Here is an 18,866-nt window from a genome sequence, read left to right on the forward strand (position 1 = left end):
CCCCAAATCTTCCACTCCCTACCCTACCGTGGCCCGTACCCAAATCCGCTCGAAGCCCTCGATCCTCGCTTCCCTTCCTCACTTTGCCGGCGGCGGGAGGCACGTCGGCCATGGCGTCGCGTGCTCACCCGGTCCTCCCCTGCCTCGATGCCATAGAGCCGGAGCGGCAGCCGCCGGCACTCGTCAGCGAGCTCCTCGAGGAGATCTTCCTCCGCGTCGCCTCCTCTGCGGACCTCGCCCGCGCCTCCGGCGCGTGCGTCTCCTTCCGCCGCCTCATCGCTGACCACTCCTTCCTCTGCCGGTACCGCTCCATTCACCCGCCCCTACTCCTTGGCTTGGTGATACACCCTTGGCCGCGGCGGGTCACCGGCGACGTGAGCGAACAGCAATTCGACGGAACCCTAGGCGCCGGCGAGGCAAACCCCTCCGCCTTGGCGTTGTGTTTTCTGTGGTATTGATGATTATCCCCCAATCCCTACAGAGTCTACACTTATGTGCCTCATACAGGTTCTGGCCGGTGGCCCTCACATGTCATACATGAATGGAAAACGTAAATGAGCTAATGCGCTAAGCTGTGAATGTTGACGCCTTTCTACTCCTGTGTCACTCCTTCTGGTGCAGGTCCAGGCGTGACACCTCCCCCCGCCCGAGATGCAGCTTGTCCCCAAGCTGGTGCGTCCGGGAAGCGGTGCTTGACGACGTAGTAGTCTTCCCAGGTCGTTGACGACGGTGGCAGACCCGTCCACCGGAGCTTGACTTGGGGCACAGCAGTGTTGCCCTTCTTCACCACCCTGTGCTCCATGATCTCCAGGGGTGTAGCTTTGGCAGCCTCCAAGTCTGAGAGAACGGGTAGAGAATCATATATAGGTGTGTAGTCAGGTGTGTAAGGTTTTAGTTGGGAGACATGAAAGACATCATGTATCTGTGCATTGTCAGGTAACTGTAATCGATAAGCAACTGTGCCCACTTTCTGAATCACTGTATAGGGGCCAAAATATTTGTAAGCCAACTTAGGATAAGGGCGGTTGGCCACACTAGGATTGAGTGTATGGCTGGAGCTTGAGTAACACCTGATCCCCTACTGCAAACTGACAGTCCATTCTTTTCTTATCAGCTGTCAGCTTCATCTTGTTCTGTGCCCTGGCTAAGTGTTGTTTCAGTAATTGCCAATGGAGTTCTCTATGTTCAATGAATTCTGTGACTGATTGGCTGGTATCCGATTGTATCGAAGGAACGGCCCCCAGGTTAGGTTCATACCCATATAGAGCCTTGAAAGGACTGCAACCCAGAGAAGAGTGGAATGATGTATTATACCATAGTTCTGCAAGCGATAGCCAGGATTTCCACTTGGATGGTGAGTCATGAACAGCACATCTTAAGTACATCTCCAAGCACTGATTGACCCTTTCGGATTGGCCATCTGTTTGGGGGTGATATGCTGTGCTCAATTTTAACTCCACTTTGTATAATGTGAACAACTGTTTCCAAAAATTACTGACAAAGATTGTATCTCGATCTGAGACTATAGAGGTTGGAAATCCATGGTGTTTGACCACATTGTCCAGAAATGTTTGTGCTACAGTTGCAGCAGTGTAGGGATGTCTGATGGCCATGAAGTGTGCATACTTGGTTAGCCTATCCACTACTACTAAAATCACACTGTACCCCTCTGATTTAGGAAGACCCTCGATAAAATCCATTGTCAAATCTTGCCAAATACCTTCTGGCACTGGTAGGGGTTGGAGCAATCCCATTGGATGCTGAAGAGAATGTTTAGCTTTTTGGCAGGTTGTGCATTGCTTAATGTAGTTCTCAACATCTCCTTTCATTCCTTTCCAGGCAAAGTATTTTTTTAGACGGTAATATGTGGCAGCTACTCCTGAATGCCCTCCCAATGCACTGGAGTGGCAAGTGGCAATGAGCTTGGTCTGAAGTGCTGAGTTGTTACCTATCCAGACTTTGCCATGATGCCATATTAATCCTTTGTCCAAACTGAATCCTTGATTGTCTGGACTGCAGATGGCCAACTGTTGTAGGAGGGTCTGAGCATGGGTGTCTGTTGTATAGGAATTCAGGACCTCTTGGACCCAGGCTGGTTGAACTGTTGACACAGCCTGTATAGCCATCATGTGGCCCACTCTAGACAGGGCATCAGCTGCCTGATTCTGTGTGCCCTTCTTGTAAATGATTTTGAAATTGAGGCCCATCATTCTAGTCATGGCCTTACGTTGCATGTCGGAGTGGAGGTTCTGATCCTTGAGATATGCTAGTGACTTATGATCTGTCTGGATGAAAAATTCCCCTCTTTCTAGATAGTGCCGCCACTTATCCACAGCCATGATGAGTGCCAAAAATTCTTTTTCATAGATGGAGAGTGTCTTGTGTTTCTCCCCAAGGGCTTTGCTCAAATAGGCAATAGGGCGACCTCTCTACATAAGGACTGCACCAATGCCATCCATACAAGCATCTGTTTCCACAGTGAATGGTTCCTGAAAGTTGGGTAAACCCAAAACTGGAGTTTGTGTCATTGCTTGCTTCAATGCCTCAAAAGCCAATTGGGCCATTGGATTCCACTGAAACTGCTTGAGCTTAAGGATCTGAGTCAATGGTTTTGAAATGGTGCCATAGCCTTGAACAAACTTCATGTAGTACCATGTGAAGCCCAGAAATGCTCTCAATTCAGTCATTGATGTTGGAATAGGCCATTTCAGCATATCAGAAATTTTGCTTGGATCAGTTGCCACTCCAGTTGAAGATATAATGTGGCCCAGGTATTCCAGACTATCTCTGGCAAAAGTGCATTTAGATTCTTTGAGATAAAGCTGATGCTTTCTCATTGTTTGCAGTACCAACTCTAGATGCTGAAGATGACTGTCCATGGAAGGACTATATATAAGTATGTCATCTAGGAAAACCAGAACAAATTTCCTGAGGAATGGCTGCAAGATCTCATTCATAAGACACTGGAATGTGGCAGGAGCGTTGGTCAAACCAAAAGGCATGACCCTGAATTGATAGTGTCCTTGATGGGTCTTGAAGGCAGTCTTGTACTCATCTTCTTGCAACATTCTGATCTGATGGTAGCCTGCCTTCATATCCAGTTTGGTGAACACTCTAGCACCTGAGAGCTCATCTAGTATCTCATCTATGACTGGCATAGGAAACCTGTTCTTAATGGTCAGGTCATTGAGTTTTCTGTAGTCTACACAAAAACGCTAGGTGCCATCTTTTTTTTGACAAGTAGGACTGGTGAAGCAAAAGGGCTTGTGGCTGTGTGTAATGAGTCCTGCTTGGAGGAGTTGTTGGACTTGGTTTTCAATTTCAGTTTTGTGGGTTGGTGAGTAGTGATATGGTCTGGCATTGATGGGAATGGAATTTGGAAGAAGGGGAATTGCATGGTCATAGCTTCTTTTAGGTGGCAGTAGTTGAGGATCAGTGAAGACATCCTTGTAGACAGTCAGGAGATGTTGAATGTCTTCCTTGGTGGTGGTATGTTGTGGTGTTTGGGTTGGGTTTGGTATGGGTGTGTAGTCGAGCAGGACAAATGCCCATAGCTCATTGCTTTTAGTGGCCTTGTATACTTTGTTGGCAGAAATTGCAGAAATGTGTAGTGGGGGTGCAGTCAGGCCCTTGAGCTGTATGGTGCTGCCTTGCTCTTCAAATTGTAATGATTTGTGTTCCCAGTCACACACCATGGGGCTGTGACGCCTGAGCCAATCAAAACCCAATATGGCATCATAAGGGTTCATATCTAGCACTATCATGTCTGTGGTAAAAGTCTGCCCTTGGCAGTAACATGGCAACTGAGACACCATTCTATTTGTGGTGATCCATTCACCATTGGCCAATTTCACTTTTCTAGGGGGAATTGGGATTGTGGGTAGCTGAGCTAGCTGGACAAAGTTGGAGCTAATAAAGCTGTGTGTACTGCCACTGTCAACCAACATCAACATGGTCTTGTTCTTGACCTTTGTCCTCAGCTTGATGCAATCATATTTATCTGTGCTAGATAATGCATTCAATGATAACTGGCAGAAGTCCTCATGAAGGGCATCCTCTGTTGCCAGGTCATTCAGAACTTCATCTGTAAGTTCTCTGTCCAAGTCATTGACTGCTAGAGCATTTATCTTTGGTTTCTGTCTCTTGGAACAGACCTCAATGTGACCAGGGACAAACTTGTCTCCACAATAGAAGCATAAGCCATTGTTTCTTCGGTAGTCTCTCAACTGTCTATCCTGCCACAGATTGGAGGAATGTTGCTGTGGCCTTGCATCAGTTTTCTGTTGATTGTAAGCTCGAGGTTGATAAGGAGGTTTAAAAGCTTTGGTCTTGCTTCTCTCCAAAACCTTTTGCTGTACTTTGGCTAGAGTTGATGCTGTCAGTACAGTGGTTGGCATTTGAGCTTCCACCATACCCCTGATGTCTTCCCTAAGCCCCATAATGTAATGTTGAGTAAAGAACATATCATCATAGTTGGCATTGTGCATAGTAACTCCATACTGCAGGTTCTGGAACTGAGTTGTATACTCCTCCACCGACCCTGTTTGTTTGAGCTGCAAAAGTTCAGTCATGGATGATCTGAAATCATCAGCTCCAAATTCTTTTTCAATCTCATGACAAAAATGTGTCCAGCTTCTAAATGTGTGCCTTTGCTTGAAAGCCTGGTACCATCTTGCTGCATTATCCTTTAAATGAATTCGGGCTGCAGTGATCCACATGCCCTCTGGGATTTGGTACAGCTCAAAATAGCTACAACAGTTATCTAGCCACACTTTTGGGTCAGAGCCATCAAAATCTGGGAAATTCATCTTGGGTATAGTGTGCTTGGGCAAGGCTTGCTTGTCTTGCTTTGGTACTGCTTCCTTGGGCTCAGGCTTGATTTCAAGTCTGGGTCTTCTTGATGGTTCAGCCTTGGATTTGTTCTTCTGTGTTGCAAACACATTCTGGAAAGAGGTATGCTCATCCAACAGCAATGAGTCCAAATCATCCTCATCAAATCTTGGTTCTTCATCATACTTTGGGCCTGCTGTGTGGTTTGTTGCATCTTCCATCTGCCTGAGGGTGACCCTTGCTATTGCTTCCCCATTGGCATGGACTTGTTGAGCAATCAAGTGCTGTTCTGTAGAGTAATCATCCATTGCGGCAGCTGTAAGATCCATCTGAGCTTTCATTTTCTTCTGAACATCATGCATTTCACTGATTTGACTGAACATCACGTCCAGATTCTTGGACAGCTGATCCCACTTTGAGCTTTCCTCTTCCGAAGTCCTAGTCATGTTGTCCAGGATTATCTGTGTTTGTGCTGACGGTCGAACTGGTTGTTTCTTGGGTGGAGCCGTGTTGCTGATGGGTTGTCAGACTAGCCGAGCCAAGCACGAACTACAGCACTTGCAACAGGTTTGGAAGGACTCCTCCCCTGATGTTGCCAGTGATGTCTCCGCCGCCTGGGAGTGAGGCAGAACGTAGGAATTTTACACAAGGACTCGCCTTGCAACCGCTGTTCGTGGACACTCCCCCGCCTTCGCCACCCACCAATTAAACAGATCGACTCCCGGAGATTTTACGCAAGAACAAGTGCCTTGCAACCCTCGTCTACTGTCTAATTGTGCAAGATGTGTGAGAAAGGAGCAAAATTTATAGTGCTCACTGTGGTTCTCGCCGTCCGAACCCTCTGTTGTCGATGTAGAACCTCAATCAAGTGCCTGGTGGGCGTCGATGCAGAGGCGTCGCGGGCTGGTGGTGCGCGCGTCGTTGTCGTCGGGGGTGGTGGTGGTGCTGACGCGGTCGTGAGGATCCACGATAAGCTGGTGGTGGTGGTGGTGGTGGTGGTGGTGGTGGTCGGCGCGGTGGATGACTCCGCGGCGAACCGATAACTGGCGGCGGATCGGAGCGGTGAGCTCAAACCCTACACGCCGAGGAGGACTGGCTCTGAATACCAACTGATACACCCTTGGCCGCGGCGGGTCACCGGCGACGTGAGCGAACAGCAATTTGACGGAACCCTGGCGCCGGCGAGGCAAACCCCTCCGCCTTGGCGTCGTGTTTTCTGTGGTATTGATGATTATCCCCCAATCTCTACAAAGTTTGCACTTATGTGCCTCATACAGGTTCTGGCCGGTGGCCCTCACATGTCATACATGAATGGAAAACGTAAATGAGCTAATGCGCTAAGCTGTGAATGTTGACGCCTTTCTACTCCTGTGTCACTCCTTCTGGTGCAGGTCCAGGCGTGACACTTGGTCAGCTTCCCGGGCTTAACCTGCCTTCCACGGTTCCACCCTGTCGAGGCGCCCCATCCCTCCGCTGCTATCGCCCGCGCTGTCGCCCTGACTGCTGATTTTTCCTTCGACTACCTCCCTTGCCCCACCACCGAACGGCATTACAGGAGCCTGTGCGATATCCGCGACGGCCGCGTCCTCATTGAGTATGACCTTAGGGAGGAGAATGGCCTTGAGTATTGTGACTTCGTGGTGTGCGACCCGTTGTCCCGGCGATACGTGATGCTGCCTCGAATAACCGACGACCTACTCGCCTCCGTCGACCTCGAAAGCCAAATTATTTTCAATACGGGTGTCTCTTTTATCCCTTCAGGAGGCATAGAGGAGGATACATCATTCAGCGTGATCCACTGGATGCAATCCGACACAACGTTGGGGGTATTTGTCTTCTCTTCAGTCTCTGGCTGCTGGAGTGTCAGTGTGTCTACAAATTGCAATGATCTGGGCTTGAACGAACTTGAGCTGCTGGTTTCAGGCCAATGTATGTATGACTGCTTCTATTGGAAATTATACCACATGAGCATGCTGATCAAGCTCGACATGAATACTATGCAGTTTTGCATTGTTGACCTCCCGCCTGGCCACGATGAGCGGGAAATCGTCATTGTGGAGTCAGGGGAAAGCAAGGTTGCGATGTTTAGTCTGAGTTATGAAGGCACATCTGTCGATTATTACACCTTTTCGCAAAATGGCAGTGACAAGTCCCATGAGTGGCATATGATGAGAACCATCCCCTTGCCTGCCCATTATACTATTATGTGCTACATTGGTTGCTATCCAGCTGAAGGATACATTTTAATAGAATGCGTTCAAGATGGAGAGGGGCCATATTATTCAACAGTTTTCTCACTTGAGGTTAAGTCTTTTAATATTGAGAGGGTCCGTGGGACAAGTCATAATGGCCTGGCCTATCCATATTTTGGTTTCCCACCATCTATGTCACCAAGGAGGATTCAAGGATATGGAGAGGTATGCCTTTTTTCCCCTTAAGTCTTGACTTTTGTGAACAATGATTGTGGGGTCATCCAAGTCTTAGATCTTTATGGTCTCCAGATAGTGCACTTGCTATTAGACAATTTGCTTTAGTTAGAAACTTGCAGTCTGTTCATAGTAGCATGATTTTTCTTGCTATTAGACAATTTTCTTAGATCCAAGACTTGCAGTCTGTTCATAGCGCAGTCAGGAAGCCACTTATGATCTGCTTGCTGTTTTGTAAAGTTGTTGCCATGTAGGAGCCTTGTACTCTGAAAACCATTTTTCATGCAGCATCCCACTGTATTCCACAAATTATGAGCCCTTGTCGGCGGCGCTCTGAAATTGATGATGTGTATTCTCAGCTTTTTGTAACAGCAAACTGAAATTGATGATGTGTATTCGTGTGTTTTCTACATTAGTGCTTACTGCAATAAGGTTGTCACTTCTCGGATAAAAAAAACATGTTAGTTTTTTTCACCTTTTCCCTTCTGAGTCAACTATTCCTGAGCCATTGACATTGTGCTGAACTGAACTGTGGACTGTCCACCCTTCAAATTATGCCTTGGCTGTAACTGCGGAAAACACTTCAAGTAAATGTTTTGGAAGCATATGCTTTCTGCAATGGTGGTTTCTATTATCTATAAGTTCTAACTGCATCTATTCGGTTGCAGGACTAGTACTCATCCGGGTTGGGGGCTCTTTGGCGACTCACTGCTGTTTCGGAGCATTGGCATAGATGCATCCTTATGTATCTCACTTACCCTTTGGCATGGGGCCCTTCAGTCTGTGTTGGTAAGAATCTTTCCATGGTCGAGGCGAAAGTAGCACTGGCAATGATCCTTCAGCGCTTCACGTTTGTTGTCTCACCATCCTATGTTCATGCACCAATACTCATGATCAACCTCCGGCCACAATACGGCGCTCAAATTAGTGAAACCTACCACTACCATGTGTTCTCTGGATTTCTTTGCGTGGTCCTGCAATATTTCATTCTTCTAGTTGCAAAATGACCTCTCTTTTTAGCGATGTTACTTATACATTACACTTGCACTCAGGTGCAAAAGTTACCTAATGCAACTCTTGCCTGCTTATATTCTCACTTTTTGTAACCATCTTTTGGTTATTTAACTCATGCTATTGGAACAAGGCATTATCTATCTGCTGACAATATGAAAATGTAGAACAGGTTCACATTCCAGTATTTATATATGTTGCTGTATTATTATAGCTACTTTGGTTACTGTTGGAATAAAGCATTAGCTACCTATACACAATTTGTTAGTGTAGTTTGGGATCAGATTCCAGTATATATATGTTGATGTATCACTTGTAGTCACTTTAGTTACTGTTTTCTATAATGTTAAGCTTTTAAATCTTTAGGAAAACAATTTTCTGTTTTCTTGGATGAGCTATTGATCATAGTATAGGCACTGGTTTAACAAATGATAAACTTAGCATGATGTATCGCTTCTCAAGTAGCTCTGAAATTATCTGTTTATTTATGCAGATGAAGACTCATAACCTCACTGAAGGGAGACCATGCAGATGAAGACTCAGATGACTAAAGGGTGTCTTGCGAAGAGTTGAGACATCTTTGGTGCCTGTGTTGCATCTGTTCATTAAATTATTATAGTCATTAGATTAGATTCTTAGATGATGTTATCATATTTGCTTCTTCCGTCGTCATTCAAACATGGTTTCATCTTTGCAGGCTTGCTATATGCTAATAGTTCGTACCCTAGGCTGTTTGTCTGGCTCTGGTATTTTAGTCATGTCACAGTTTTCTATGCCTCTGGTATTTCTGCAATTGCCGTGATATGATCAGTCAGCTCCGGGCGTTTGCTGTGATATGAAGCCCAGGCTGTTTACTGTCTTGCTGATGGAACCTTAAAACGTGAGTCAGTAACACTGATGGGTAAACAAAAGTGATGTGTTTTTGCTGTACTCCAAAAATATTGTAGAAATGCAAACAAAGTATGTCCAATTACCTGTTTAAGTGTATGATTACGAACAAGGTGATAATATTTTTTGGGTCAGCCCCAGGGTACCCATTGGGCCAGCGAGGCCAAAGGCTTTGGAAAATTGGGGTCGGCCCGTGGCCTTGCAAATTGGCCTTGAGGCCATGGGGCCAGGTCCGGGCCGGCCCATTCCCATCTTGGATAGTGACGCCTGCCTGTGACGACGGAAGAGTCTTTGGAAGCTCGGAGTCGGACGTCATGGTTTTTAGACTGAACAGCATGTGTGCACGAAGCCAGAGTTGCTGTGGAGCTGGGCATTGGAAACATTGTCCTGGAGACAGATGCTATGATGGGGTTGTTCGTGCTCTAGCTAGGCTTGGTTCCTCGTGCTCGGTGGAATCTGAACCATTGCTTGATCATCATCAGATTTTATATTGCATTTGGCTACGGAGGATATCTCGGTCATGTATAATGGGATCTTTGGTTCTGGGTTTTTTTTGGCTATGTTGTTCGTGCCTGCAAGCAATTAGCGGTGTGTAAGCTTTCAAGAGAACAAAACAAACATGTCCAGTGCAGTGGCGGAGCTGCATACCCTGCGCAACGTGTATCTATAGTATATGTATACGTATATTTGTAAGCAAAGTCAATCGAACAACGCGCCTACAGGCTGCTTTGCGACCTCGATGGCCTTTCAGGCCCACGTGTACGCGGCCACATGACGGGAGGTCAGGAGGGTTCTCACGTCCTTCCAGCCGCCTTCTTCTAGCCGTTCGTGATCGAGGTCGTGGTGCCGTAGTGGTCTCCCTTCATCGATGGGAAAGATGCCAGCCAGTTGTCGCCCAGCCATCGTAGCCTCGTTCGTTCTGGCGATCGAAGGTATTGAAGATTCAGACTTCGGAATGACTCTGCAATGGAGTCTTTGCCCGCAGTCTCGAATTGATGAATCTGCACAGGCATTCAGGCCAAGCTGCAAGTACCCAACATTGAGATCAACATATCCACGTTCCGCCTAGGCTGCTCTGGTACTGCCTGCGCTTCCGCGATTAACGACTCCCAGCCCGATTGCCGGCCACCGAAATGTGGTTCAATCTCTACTATTTTCTCTTTTTTTAATCCTATCTAATATCATTGAGTTATCTTTATATTTGTAACAGTATATTGTTTTAGCTGTTTATATTGTATATTTTATGGATGGTTTCAATTAAATCTCCAAATTAAAGACTCATCGTGTACTTTTAGTTCCCGTATATTGATTATACGTTACAAATTCATAATTCTTACCGAATTATCAAATGGTTTTACCGAATTATATATGAAAAATTTTGGCTGGCATACCCTAAAGCAAAATCCTACATCCGCCACTGGTCCCGTGCTATCGCCAACTAATCACTTACCAGCTTCTGCGCTACAAGTACGCATCACCGATCGGAAATGCAAAAGGTGCTGCTCTCAACCAAATGTCCTGTGTCCCTGCTCATTCTAACTACCGTATGGTTACAACGCAACAACTTGACTGAAGCCCTTCTGTTCCTGCCACGCTTCATGGAGATGTTCATCAGGCAACCTTGCTGAACTTTTCCCTTTGACGACTCATTCTCCTCCTTATGCCATGCTCTAACTCATATACCATTTTCAATTAGATTTAGTCTTGTAACTGTAACGCACAACTAGGTTAATTCCTCTGTCCTTTCAGCTGATGCATGTGGGATTCAGGAGCGACAAGGGATTCGCTCGTAGACCTGCAAAGTTATGAAATTTTGTAAGGAAATGTTCAAGCAATTCATGGCCAATGCTATGAAAAGGGAAAAATGCAAATTTGCTACTGAACTGTTGCACAATATCAATCATTCCCGGTAAACAAGTATAGCTAGGAACTTAGGATAGGAAAAGATCACGTCCATACCAGAAATGTGACTATTATCACACCGCAATGTTATATGACCGTCAGAACATCACTGAGGACAAGCGCCCACTGTGTCCAATGTGTTCCTCCCTGCGCCAGTACGTTTCAATGGTGACGAGCAGTGCAAGTATGAGGAAAGATTTTATTTGCTGTCTCAGGGCTAAGATTCTCAGCACCAGATTAAGTATTGGAACCATTTGCATGCAACAGGGCAAATAAGAGGTTAAACTCGACAAAAATGGCCATGAGTGAAAATTACATGAGGATCTCAGGCTCTCAGCTCACCTGGCAGAAGACGGCATATGGATCTCTCAACGGCCCATCACATGATAGTTCACTTGTGCTTCGATCTATGAATGTCCCGTTGGCGAAAATGACCTGATTTAAGTGGGTTAGTCACTTAAGTAGTTTAGTTTGATAGAAAAACAAGCAAAGTATGCAGTTTAACAGTGGAGCATGTAATATTTAGAACACGTGTATATTTCATCAGAAAATAGGTTCATGAAATAAACTATTTATACATTGTAACAAAAACAACAGCATGAAGTGTAAGAGTGATGCCATGATGGAAGGTACAAACATACCTCTGAAGCATAGCCAGGGGTTTCCCCAGCAGTTGGTTTGATGAAAGATCCTACTGGACAAGTTTGTTGCACTACTTCACAGAATGCTATGAGTCTTTCCCTGCTACCAAGCTCCACTGCCTGCAATTTTATTTTTTGAAGTTCTCATCATCTGTTCATTGGCCTTAAAAAAATTTAACACACGCTATCGCTAAGATGTGCAGTATGAAATATTGTAAAGAGGGTTGGCCTTCTGTCTGAGATTGGATTCATAAATAGAATATTCCTTCAGTCTGTATTATCATGTTTTCATCCATTTATCTTTATTTTACGGTCAGTTTTCCCAGCATTGTCTATGTGTTACACATTACAACTACCTGGTCCTTTTTTAAAAACAAAAAAAAGGAAGAAAAAGCTTCAGACCTACAATGTCATGCTTGTCTTTATATACATGTACTAGCTAGTTATCTAAGGCAAGATTTAACCTGCACAATGTCATGGCGAGGAACCCTCGGAAGTGGTTGAACTCTGTACCCCTTGGCTGACATGACTTCTGCAATTAGCAAACCTCCCTGTGGATCATATTATATCATCAATTGCATGCATTGTATCTCCAACCATTTGCAATTAGCAAACCTACTTTTACTGCTTCTCCAACCGTTTGTGGAGCAAGAAACAAGCCTTGAAACAATGACCGCATAACATGGCCAGGTGTTGACCCAAATTCCACCCCAAGGCCAGGTGCAGATAAACGAGCTGCAGCTGCTTCCACTAAATGTTTCTTCCCAGCAACATAACCACCACAAGGCGCAATAGTTCCACCTGGATTCTTTATCAAACTGCCAGCAATCAAGTCTGCTCCCTGTCATGAAAACACACAATGAAATAGAGACCGCTTCAAGAGTGTGGTTCTTCACTAGTTTTACAGCTTTTTCATTCTTTGCTCTTTTCATCGATGATGTACAGAACTACAGATGCAACGCCAAGCACACGAGGACATTCAGTAGTTCTTCACTAGTTTTACAGCTTTTTCATTCTTTGCTCTTTTCATTACCTTGCAAATATTCAGACTTTGCTATCTGCTGAATGAAAAGGCAGCGCACCTGCCAGTTCTGTTCAAAAAAAAGTGTGGTTAATCATGGACATACCACCATTGCAGGTTCTGATGTCTCAACAAATTCACCATAGCAATTGTCAACCATCACCATGCAGTTTGGATTTTGCATCTGCAATGAGATAAAAATAAAAATAAAAATAAAAATAAAATAAAAATAAAAATAAACCCTTATCAGCACATAGAAAAGCTGCTACAGATAGAGAACGTTGCTAGTCACAAAACACAACAATCTTGCCTTGATCAAATCTATAGCTCTGTGAATATTTGCTACGCTTAAGCTCTTGCGCCACGAATATCCACAAGATCTCTGTATGAAGGCACATCCAGTTTCCGGCCTGATGGAGCAAGCAAGAGCATCCCAATCAAGGCCACCATCTGCTGCAAGCTATAACTGAAACCTCATCAGTAATCATCCACACTTCCACAGGCCACAGCTCCACCACAGCACAAGGCAACACACACTAGGGCCTTGTTTAGTTTGCAAAATTTTTGGCGAAATGGTACTGTAGCACTTTCGTTGTTATTTGGCAATTAGTGTCCAATCATATTCTAATTAGGCTTAAAAGATTCGTCTCGTGAATTTCGTCTAAACTGTATAATTAGTTTTATTTTTTATTTATATTTAATGCTTCATGCATGCGTCTAAAGATTCGATGTGACGAGAAATCTTAAAATTTTTGTAAAATGAAGTGGAACTAAACGGTACGTAGGCACTACTGGGTTGTGAAGGGAGAAATTGACGCACCGGAACTTCTGGGTACGCCACCCCGAAATCCTTGAGTGACCCTACATTGGCCGACCCCCTGATCACAATCACCTCCTCTAAGGGCATGTTTAGATGACAATTTTTTTTGCAAATGCAGTAGCATTTTTTGTTGTTATTTAGTAATTAGTGTCCAATTATAGTCTAATTAGGCTTAAAAGATTTGTCTCGTGAATTTCGTCTAAACTATGTAATTAGTTTTATTTTTTATTTATATTTAATGCTTCATGCATGCATCAAAGATTCGATGTGACGAGAAATTTTAAAAAAATTTGCAAAATTTTCTAAAACTAAACCGGAACTAAGGTGTCGTACGGAGGCCCAGCGACCGCCAGGAGCTGCAGGAATCCAACATCCGTCAGTCTGAAATGTCAATCAGAAGCAGTGCCAAGACCTGTTCATTCAGTTCATCCTGTTCCCTACCTCATGCCCAGGCCTCAGGAGCGCAAACAGCGCACAGGCAATGGCGTGGGTACCGGAGAAAAACTGGGCATCAGTGGAACAGTGGTCAATTAGTTGATTCATCAGAGAGGAGAGGAACCCCAGTTGAAGTTGTGTGTGGAGGTGGAACCTGGGGGCGCACAATGGCAGCCTCCGCTCCAACGATGTCGGCGAAGACGGAGTCCAGCGCCTCCCGCCCGCCACCGTCGTCGTGGCTGTACCCCGTGGACCCGCCGAAATGCTGAAACAAACGCACGTGACTCCTCGTTCACCAGCGGAGTGAGCTCGGACGCGCACGCCATGGAGCTCTCCGATCCCGTATTTCCTCCTTGCCCAAGAAAACAGGGGGCGGGGGCGGATCGGAATCGGAGACGAACCGAACTTGGAGACGGTTCGGGTGGGATATAAGAAAGGGGAGGGACGCGCACGCCATGGAGCTCTCCGATCCCGTATTTCCTCCTTGCCCGAGAAAACAGCCTCACATCTCCATATCCAGAGACGCATCTCCATATCCAGAGACGAGAGAGCACCAAGCCGCCGCCGGCTTAGGGTAGGGGAGGCGTGCGCTTGTTGGTTGGTGCAGTCGCTGGTGTCGGTTCTGCATGGCGGCGGTGGAAAAGGAGGATCCGGAGCAGGTTCGCGCTGCGCAGATTCTCGTCAACCTCCGGTACAGGAAGCTCCGGAGGTGGCCGGAGTGGGTCCCGATGCAGCCGGGTGAGGCCTCCTCTTCGCCGCCCGCGACTGTGGTGGCGGCGAAGGTGCCGCCGTCGGGTGAGGCCTCTTCGGCTGGGACTGTGGCGGCGGGGTTACCGCTCCGGAGGCGGCCGGAGCGGGTCTCGATGGAGTCGGGTGAGGCCTCTTTCTCGTTGGGCGGGACTGTCGCGGCGGGGGTGCCAGAGCGGTGGCCAAAGGCTAAGAGATCGGGGTCGCGTGGCGAGACGTCCAAGGAGCTGCCGGAGCAGGGCCATGCCGCCGCCGCCCCTGCCAAGGGATCCGGCGCGCCGCAGTCCAGCGAGCAGGAAAGGTGCGCCGAGATGCCAGCGGCGCTCTGCTACGCCGCAGTGGCCGGGTCCGGCCCATCGACGACTAGCGCCGCGCCTGCGAAGGAGCCCATGAAGACGCCGAGCCCAAATACCCCGCTGGACCTGGACTACGGCGCCGGAGGGTCCGGCGCGCCGTCGAGCGCGGACGACGCGGCGCTGGCGCGGCCGCAGGCGAAGCGGAAGGGCACCGGCGCCGGGGGATCTGTCGGCGGCGATGACGACGAGGGGTGCAGCTCGCCGGCGAAGCGTGGGCCGGTGGCTCAAGAGGAGAAGCCGATGCCGATCTCGGTTGAACCAAATGTGCAAAGCGAAACACGTGCGTCCAGCGGCAAGGGCGCACCACTCCCGTTCCCGTTCGACCTCAACCTGCTTCCGTGGCCAATGGACGAGGACACCTCGGGCGTGTTTTGACGCCCGGCCACGGCTTTTGAACGACGGTAAGATTGACTTTTGAACGACGGTATCGTATGATATAAATAATTATAGTATCTGAGTTCTAGCGAGTCTTTTAAGTTATATGTTTTATATAGCATTTGTAATATGTTTCAAAGATTTAAGTTTATAGAATTGATTCGTGATTAATATATTCCATTTTTAATACATTTATAAGTCTAATTCTAGGTATTATTTCCGATGCCCCTTCATTTTAAATGGTGTTTTATCACAACCAAATCATTTAAAAATTCGTGGTCGGTAGAATCTCGTTGAATTCGCTAGGTTGACCGGTCCCACAGAACAATCGCGGCCGGACAGTCCGAGGAAACACTGAAAATGATTTTCTTGATTGTGCACCGACGATGATTGTCCCTCAAGGAGAGCAGATTAGTACTAAGGGAGACTTATAAATCCTTTTCGGGCTTACTCTCGAGCCTTGATTAGAGCGAGCTGATCGAATTGACTTCGAGTTGACTAGGGCTTCGCTTGGGTTAACGGCTCACTTCATAGGGCTTCTTTGTTAGGGTTAGAGTTGAGATATATTAAAAGGTCCTTGGAAGACAATCTCCTGGATTGAACTTTGTTCAACACAAGTAGAGAGAATAACAAAGCGTTGACTGGCCTTACTATTGCAGGTACAGAGGGGCAAGCTAGCTTCTAGGTACGAGAGACACTAGAGAACAGGAGGTAATAGCTAGGAATTTCCAAGAGGGGTTTGTACAAAATTTTAAATTTGGAATGCCTGTCGTTCGTGACAAGTGGTTTACTATGTCACCATATAAATAGGCAATCTCATCCTCTCGTGACAACTGACAAGCAACTGCCTGTTCGGTTGGCTGGTTCGTATCGTTGCTGGTTCGTAAAGAAGTATTGCTGGCTGGTTTGTATGAGAGAAAAATATTATTCTGGCTGGAAATTTACGATCGTTTACGACAAGCCACAGCCAAACAAACAGGCTGTAGTTTCATTTCATCTGCTCCGAAGCTATCGATTTCCATTCCTTCCAAGCAAAAGCTCACGCGGATTCTTCTGGTTGTGAAGTAAAGCAACTACGGTTTGTTTTTGAAGAGTTTTGTTTTCAAAAAATCATACCAATATTTTTTGAAATAAATATGGGTTCAAAAATACTAAAAACTGATTTGACCTTAGAAAATTTGTTTTGACTCAGAAAATAACGCGTGAAGTTCGGCATCCCGAGCTCATCCAAACTATGAACCTGCTCAACCATGTGCTCTGGGTGCGTGCATAAACCTATGACAATGACGATGAACGAGGAAGCAATCATGTTCATCTGGATGTTGCTGGCCAAGTTGGAGACGTCGGTTCGAGAGGTTGAGAAGTTGCACGCCGGTTGCCGCTCATGGCCCAGTGAGCCTGCGCACGTTATCGCCATTATGTCCCTCGAACTCTCGAAGAAGGCATTGCTGTTACAAAGTTTAAACCTCATGATACATATTGTTAATATGCAATCATAACTTAGATTATATTTTTATTTGGAATTTTCTCGTGCTAGTCTCGATGATTAAGCAAGACATTGTTGCCAAAAAAAACATTATTTGAGTTTGCATTGGTCTGCAAGGATTTTTCTTGGCCTACATCCTCTTTCTCATATTTGGCATAGTTCCAGACTTTAGGAGACCATAGACGATTCAGATAATTCTAAGCAAGAAAGAAAAACACAGAGCATGATTTTAGAAAAAAAAATAGTTTTCATATTTTCTGAGTAAAAACAAATATTTGGATTTTAAGTCTAAACCATATTTTAGTATTTTAAATACACATTTTTAGAAAATTATTTGGATAATGTTTTGAAAAAAATTCTACATTTTTTTGATAGAGTTTAATCGATTTCCCCATGGCTGATATGGCACTATGTCGGCTCAAACCGTTCAGGGAGTAAATCAGACGGTTTGAAAAGTTGCAAGAGCCTTAAATATTTGGTGCAAGAGCCTTAAATATTTGTCTCTTTAATTGAACGAGGTAAATTGAACCTACGCAATAGTCGAGAAGGTCATCCTAATGCCATTCTCAGTGGTAGTTTTATCAGAGTTTCATTTGTATTTAATGAGCTGCCACATAAGCAATTTTGATGATGTGGCAAGGTTTTTAATAAAAGAGAAGAAGTGAGTTTTATGTGGATGAAACTCTCTTAGCACGAATATCAACTCTCTATGAGTCATGAAATTAAATGTCTATGAAACTCTAGAATGAAACTCACCATTGAGAATGTGTTTTTCATCCATATTTCATTCTATTCTACATGACGTGACCGTCTTAGACATAACATAACGAAACTCTCCACTGAGACGGGCCTAACGATAAGACAATAGGGCTGGGCTTCTTTGTTGAGTTCACTTTTGTGGTGTTGTCCAGGCCCATAAGTCGGTATGATGTTATAGGCCCACTAGGCTTCCTTTTTATATGAGTAAAATGCATGCAGGGTCCTCAAACTTCTAGGTCATTCCTATCAACGTCCTCCAACTAAAAAAACAACTATCTAGGTCCCTGATCTATTATCGTTGCGCACCAAAAGTCTCAAACCTGTCACGCCAGCGCAAACAGCCGACGTGGCCGTGCCACAGTGGCAACTGTACACTGTGGCCATGCAAACTTTCCAAAAACCTCCTATCTTTCATGTCCTGAGCATGGCGCCCATGACCCGCTCCAGGAATAGCGCCGTGCGTGCCCTGGACACCGCTGCCGCCGTCAGGACATGCAGCGCCGCCTTTGTCGTAGAACCAGCGAGCGCGGGCGCGGGAAAAGGGCCCGAAGGCAGAGCTGGTGGTGTCGTTTGTTATCGCGGGGAGGTCTGGAGGTGGCGGAACGCGGGCTGGAGCTCGGGCTGGCCAGCAATTGCGACCACAGCGAGAATGAGCAAGGCACAGGAAGGGAGGGCATGCGGCTGCGGCAGACGGGGTGCTTTGGAACCTCGTCGCGTTCCCCGATCTTCTCCTGGCGTTCCGTGACGAGGGCACGCTGCCGCTGCTCTTGAACGCATCGAGCTGCTGCCGGAAGGTGTTGCACGATGGGGAGGCCAGACTGCACCAGGCTCGGCGCAAATACAGCACCGTCTACATCTGGTCGCAGTCTCGCAAACGCATAGTCTCACAAACGCACAGGCTCTGCCTCCGCCTCGCCTCCCTCAGCGTCTCCCGCGGTGACATCGTGCTCTGCTCTCCTACCTCAACTCTCCGAGAGAATCTATTGCTGGATTTCGTCGAGGTGTCCGTGCTGCTCCCCAACGTGCCAGCCATGTACGAGATGCACTTCAGGGTGCCCATGAGGCAGCTCCAAGCTCGTCTTCGCCCGACGAGCCTGCCGCTGGTCCGGGACGTGTTGAGGCAACTCCCGCGGGGCATCGGGCGCCGCGCGTCGTCCTCGTTGAGGACC

At 46.5% G+C, this 18,866-nt stretch overlaps 3 protein-coding genes across 3 annotated transcripts; 2 read left to right on the plus strand and 1 right to left on the minus strand.

Moving 5' to 3' along the window:
- The first annotated feature begins 5 nt into the window (after positions 1-5).
- Positions 6-7,493, plus strand: LOC136496172 (uncharacterized). Its single transcript, XM_066491866.1, has 2 exons — positions 6-451; positions 6,245-7,493. The coding sequence occupies exons 1-2, from the start codon at positions 111-113 to the stop codon at positions 7,266-7,268; spliced, it is 1,365 nt and encodes a 454-aa protein (XP_066347963.1). The 5' UTR covers positions 6-110; the 3' UTR covers positions 7,269-7,493.
- Positions 7,494-10,399: 2,906 nt separating this feature from the next.
- Positions 10,400-14,431, minus strand: LOC136496173 (uncharacterized). Its single transcript, XM_066491867.1, has 13 exons — positions 14,342-14,431; positions 14,129-14,239; positions 13,981-14,043; positions 13,854-13,895; positions 13,540-13,611; positions 13,030-13,179; positions 12,826-12,903; positions 12,318-12,539; positions 12,163-12,249; positions 11,699-11,818; positions 11,400-11,492; positions 11,115-11,204; positions 10,400-10,950 (listed from the first exon to the last, which is right to left on the minus strand). The coding sequence occupies exons 1-12, from the start codon at positions 14,429-14,431 to the stop codon at positions 11,145-11,147; spliced, it is 1,188 nt and encodes a 395-aa protein (XP_066347964.1). The 3' UTR covers positions 10,400-10,950; positions 11,115-11,144.
- Positions 13,905-15,488, plus strand: LOC136497214 (uncharacterized). Its single transcript, XM_066493001.1, has one exon. It carries the CDS (start codon positions 14,601-14,603, stop codon positions 15,450-15,452), a length of 852 nt encoding a protein of 283 aa, XP_066349098.1. The 5' UTR covers positions 13,905-14,600; the 3' UTR covers positions 15,453-15,488.
- The last annotated feature ends 3,378 nt before the right edge of the window (positions 15,489-18,866 follow it).

The sequence above is a fragment of the Miscanthus floridulus genome, chromosome 12, assembly GCF_019320115.1.
Source record: "Miscanthus floridulus cultivar M001 chromosome 12, ASM1932011v1, whole genome shotgun sequence".
NCBI lineage: Eukaryota > Viridiplantae > Streptophyta > Magnoliopsida > Poales > Poaceae > Miscanthus > Miscanthus floridulus.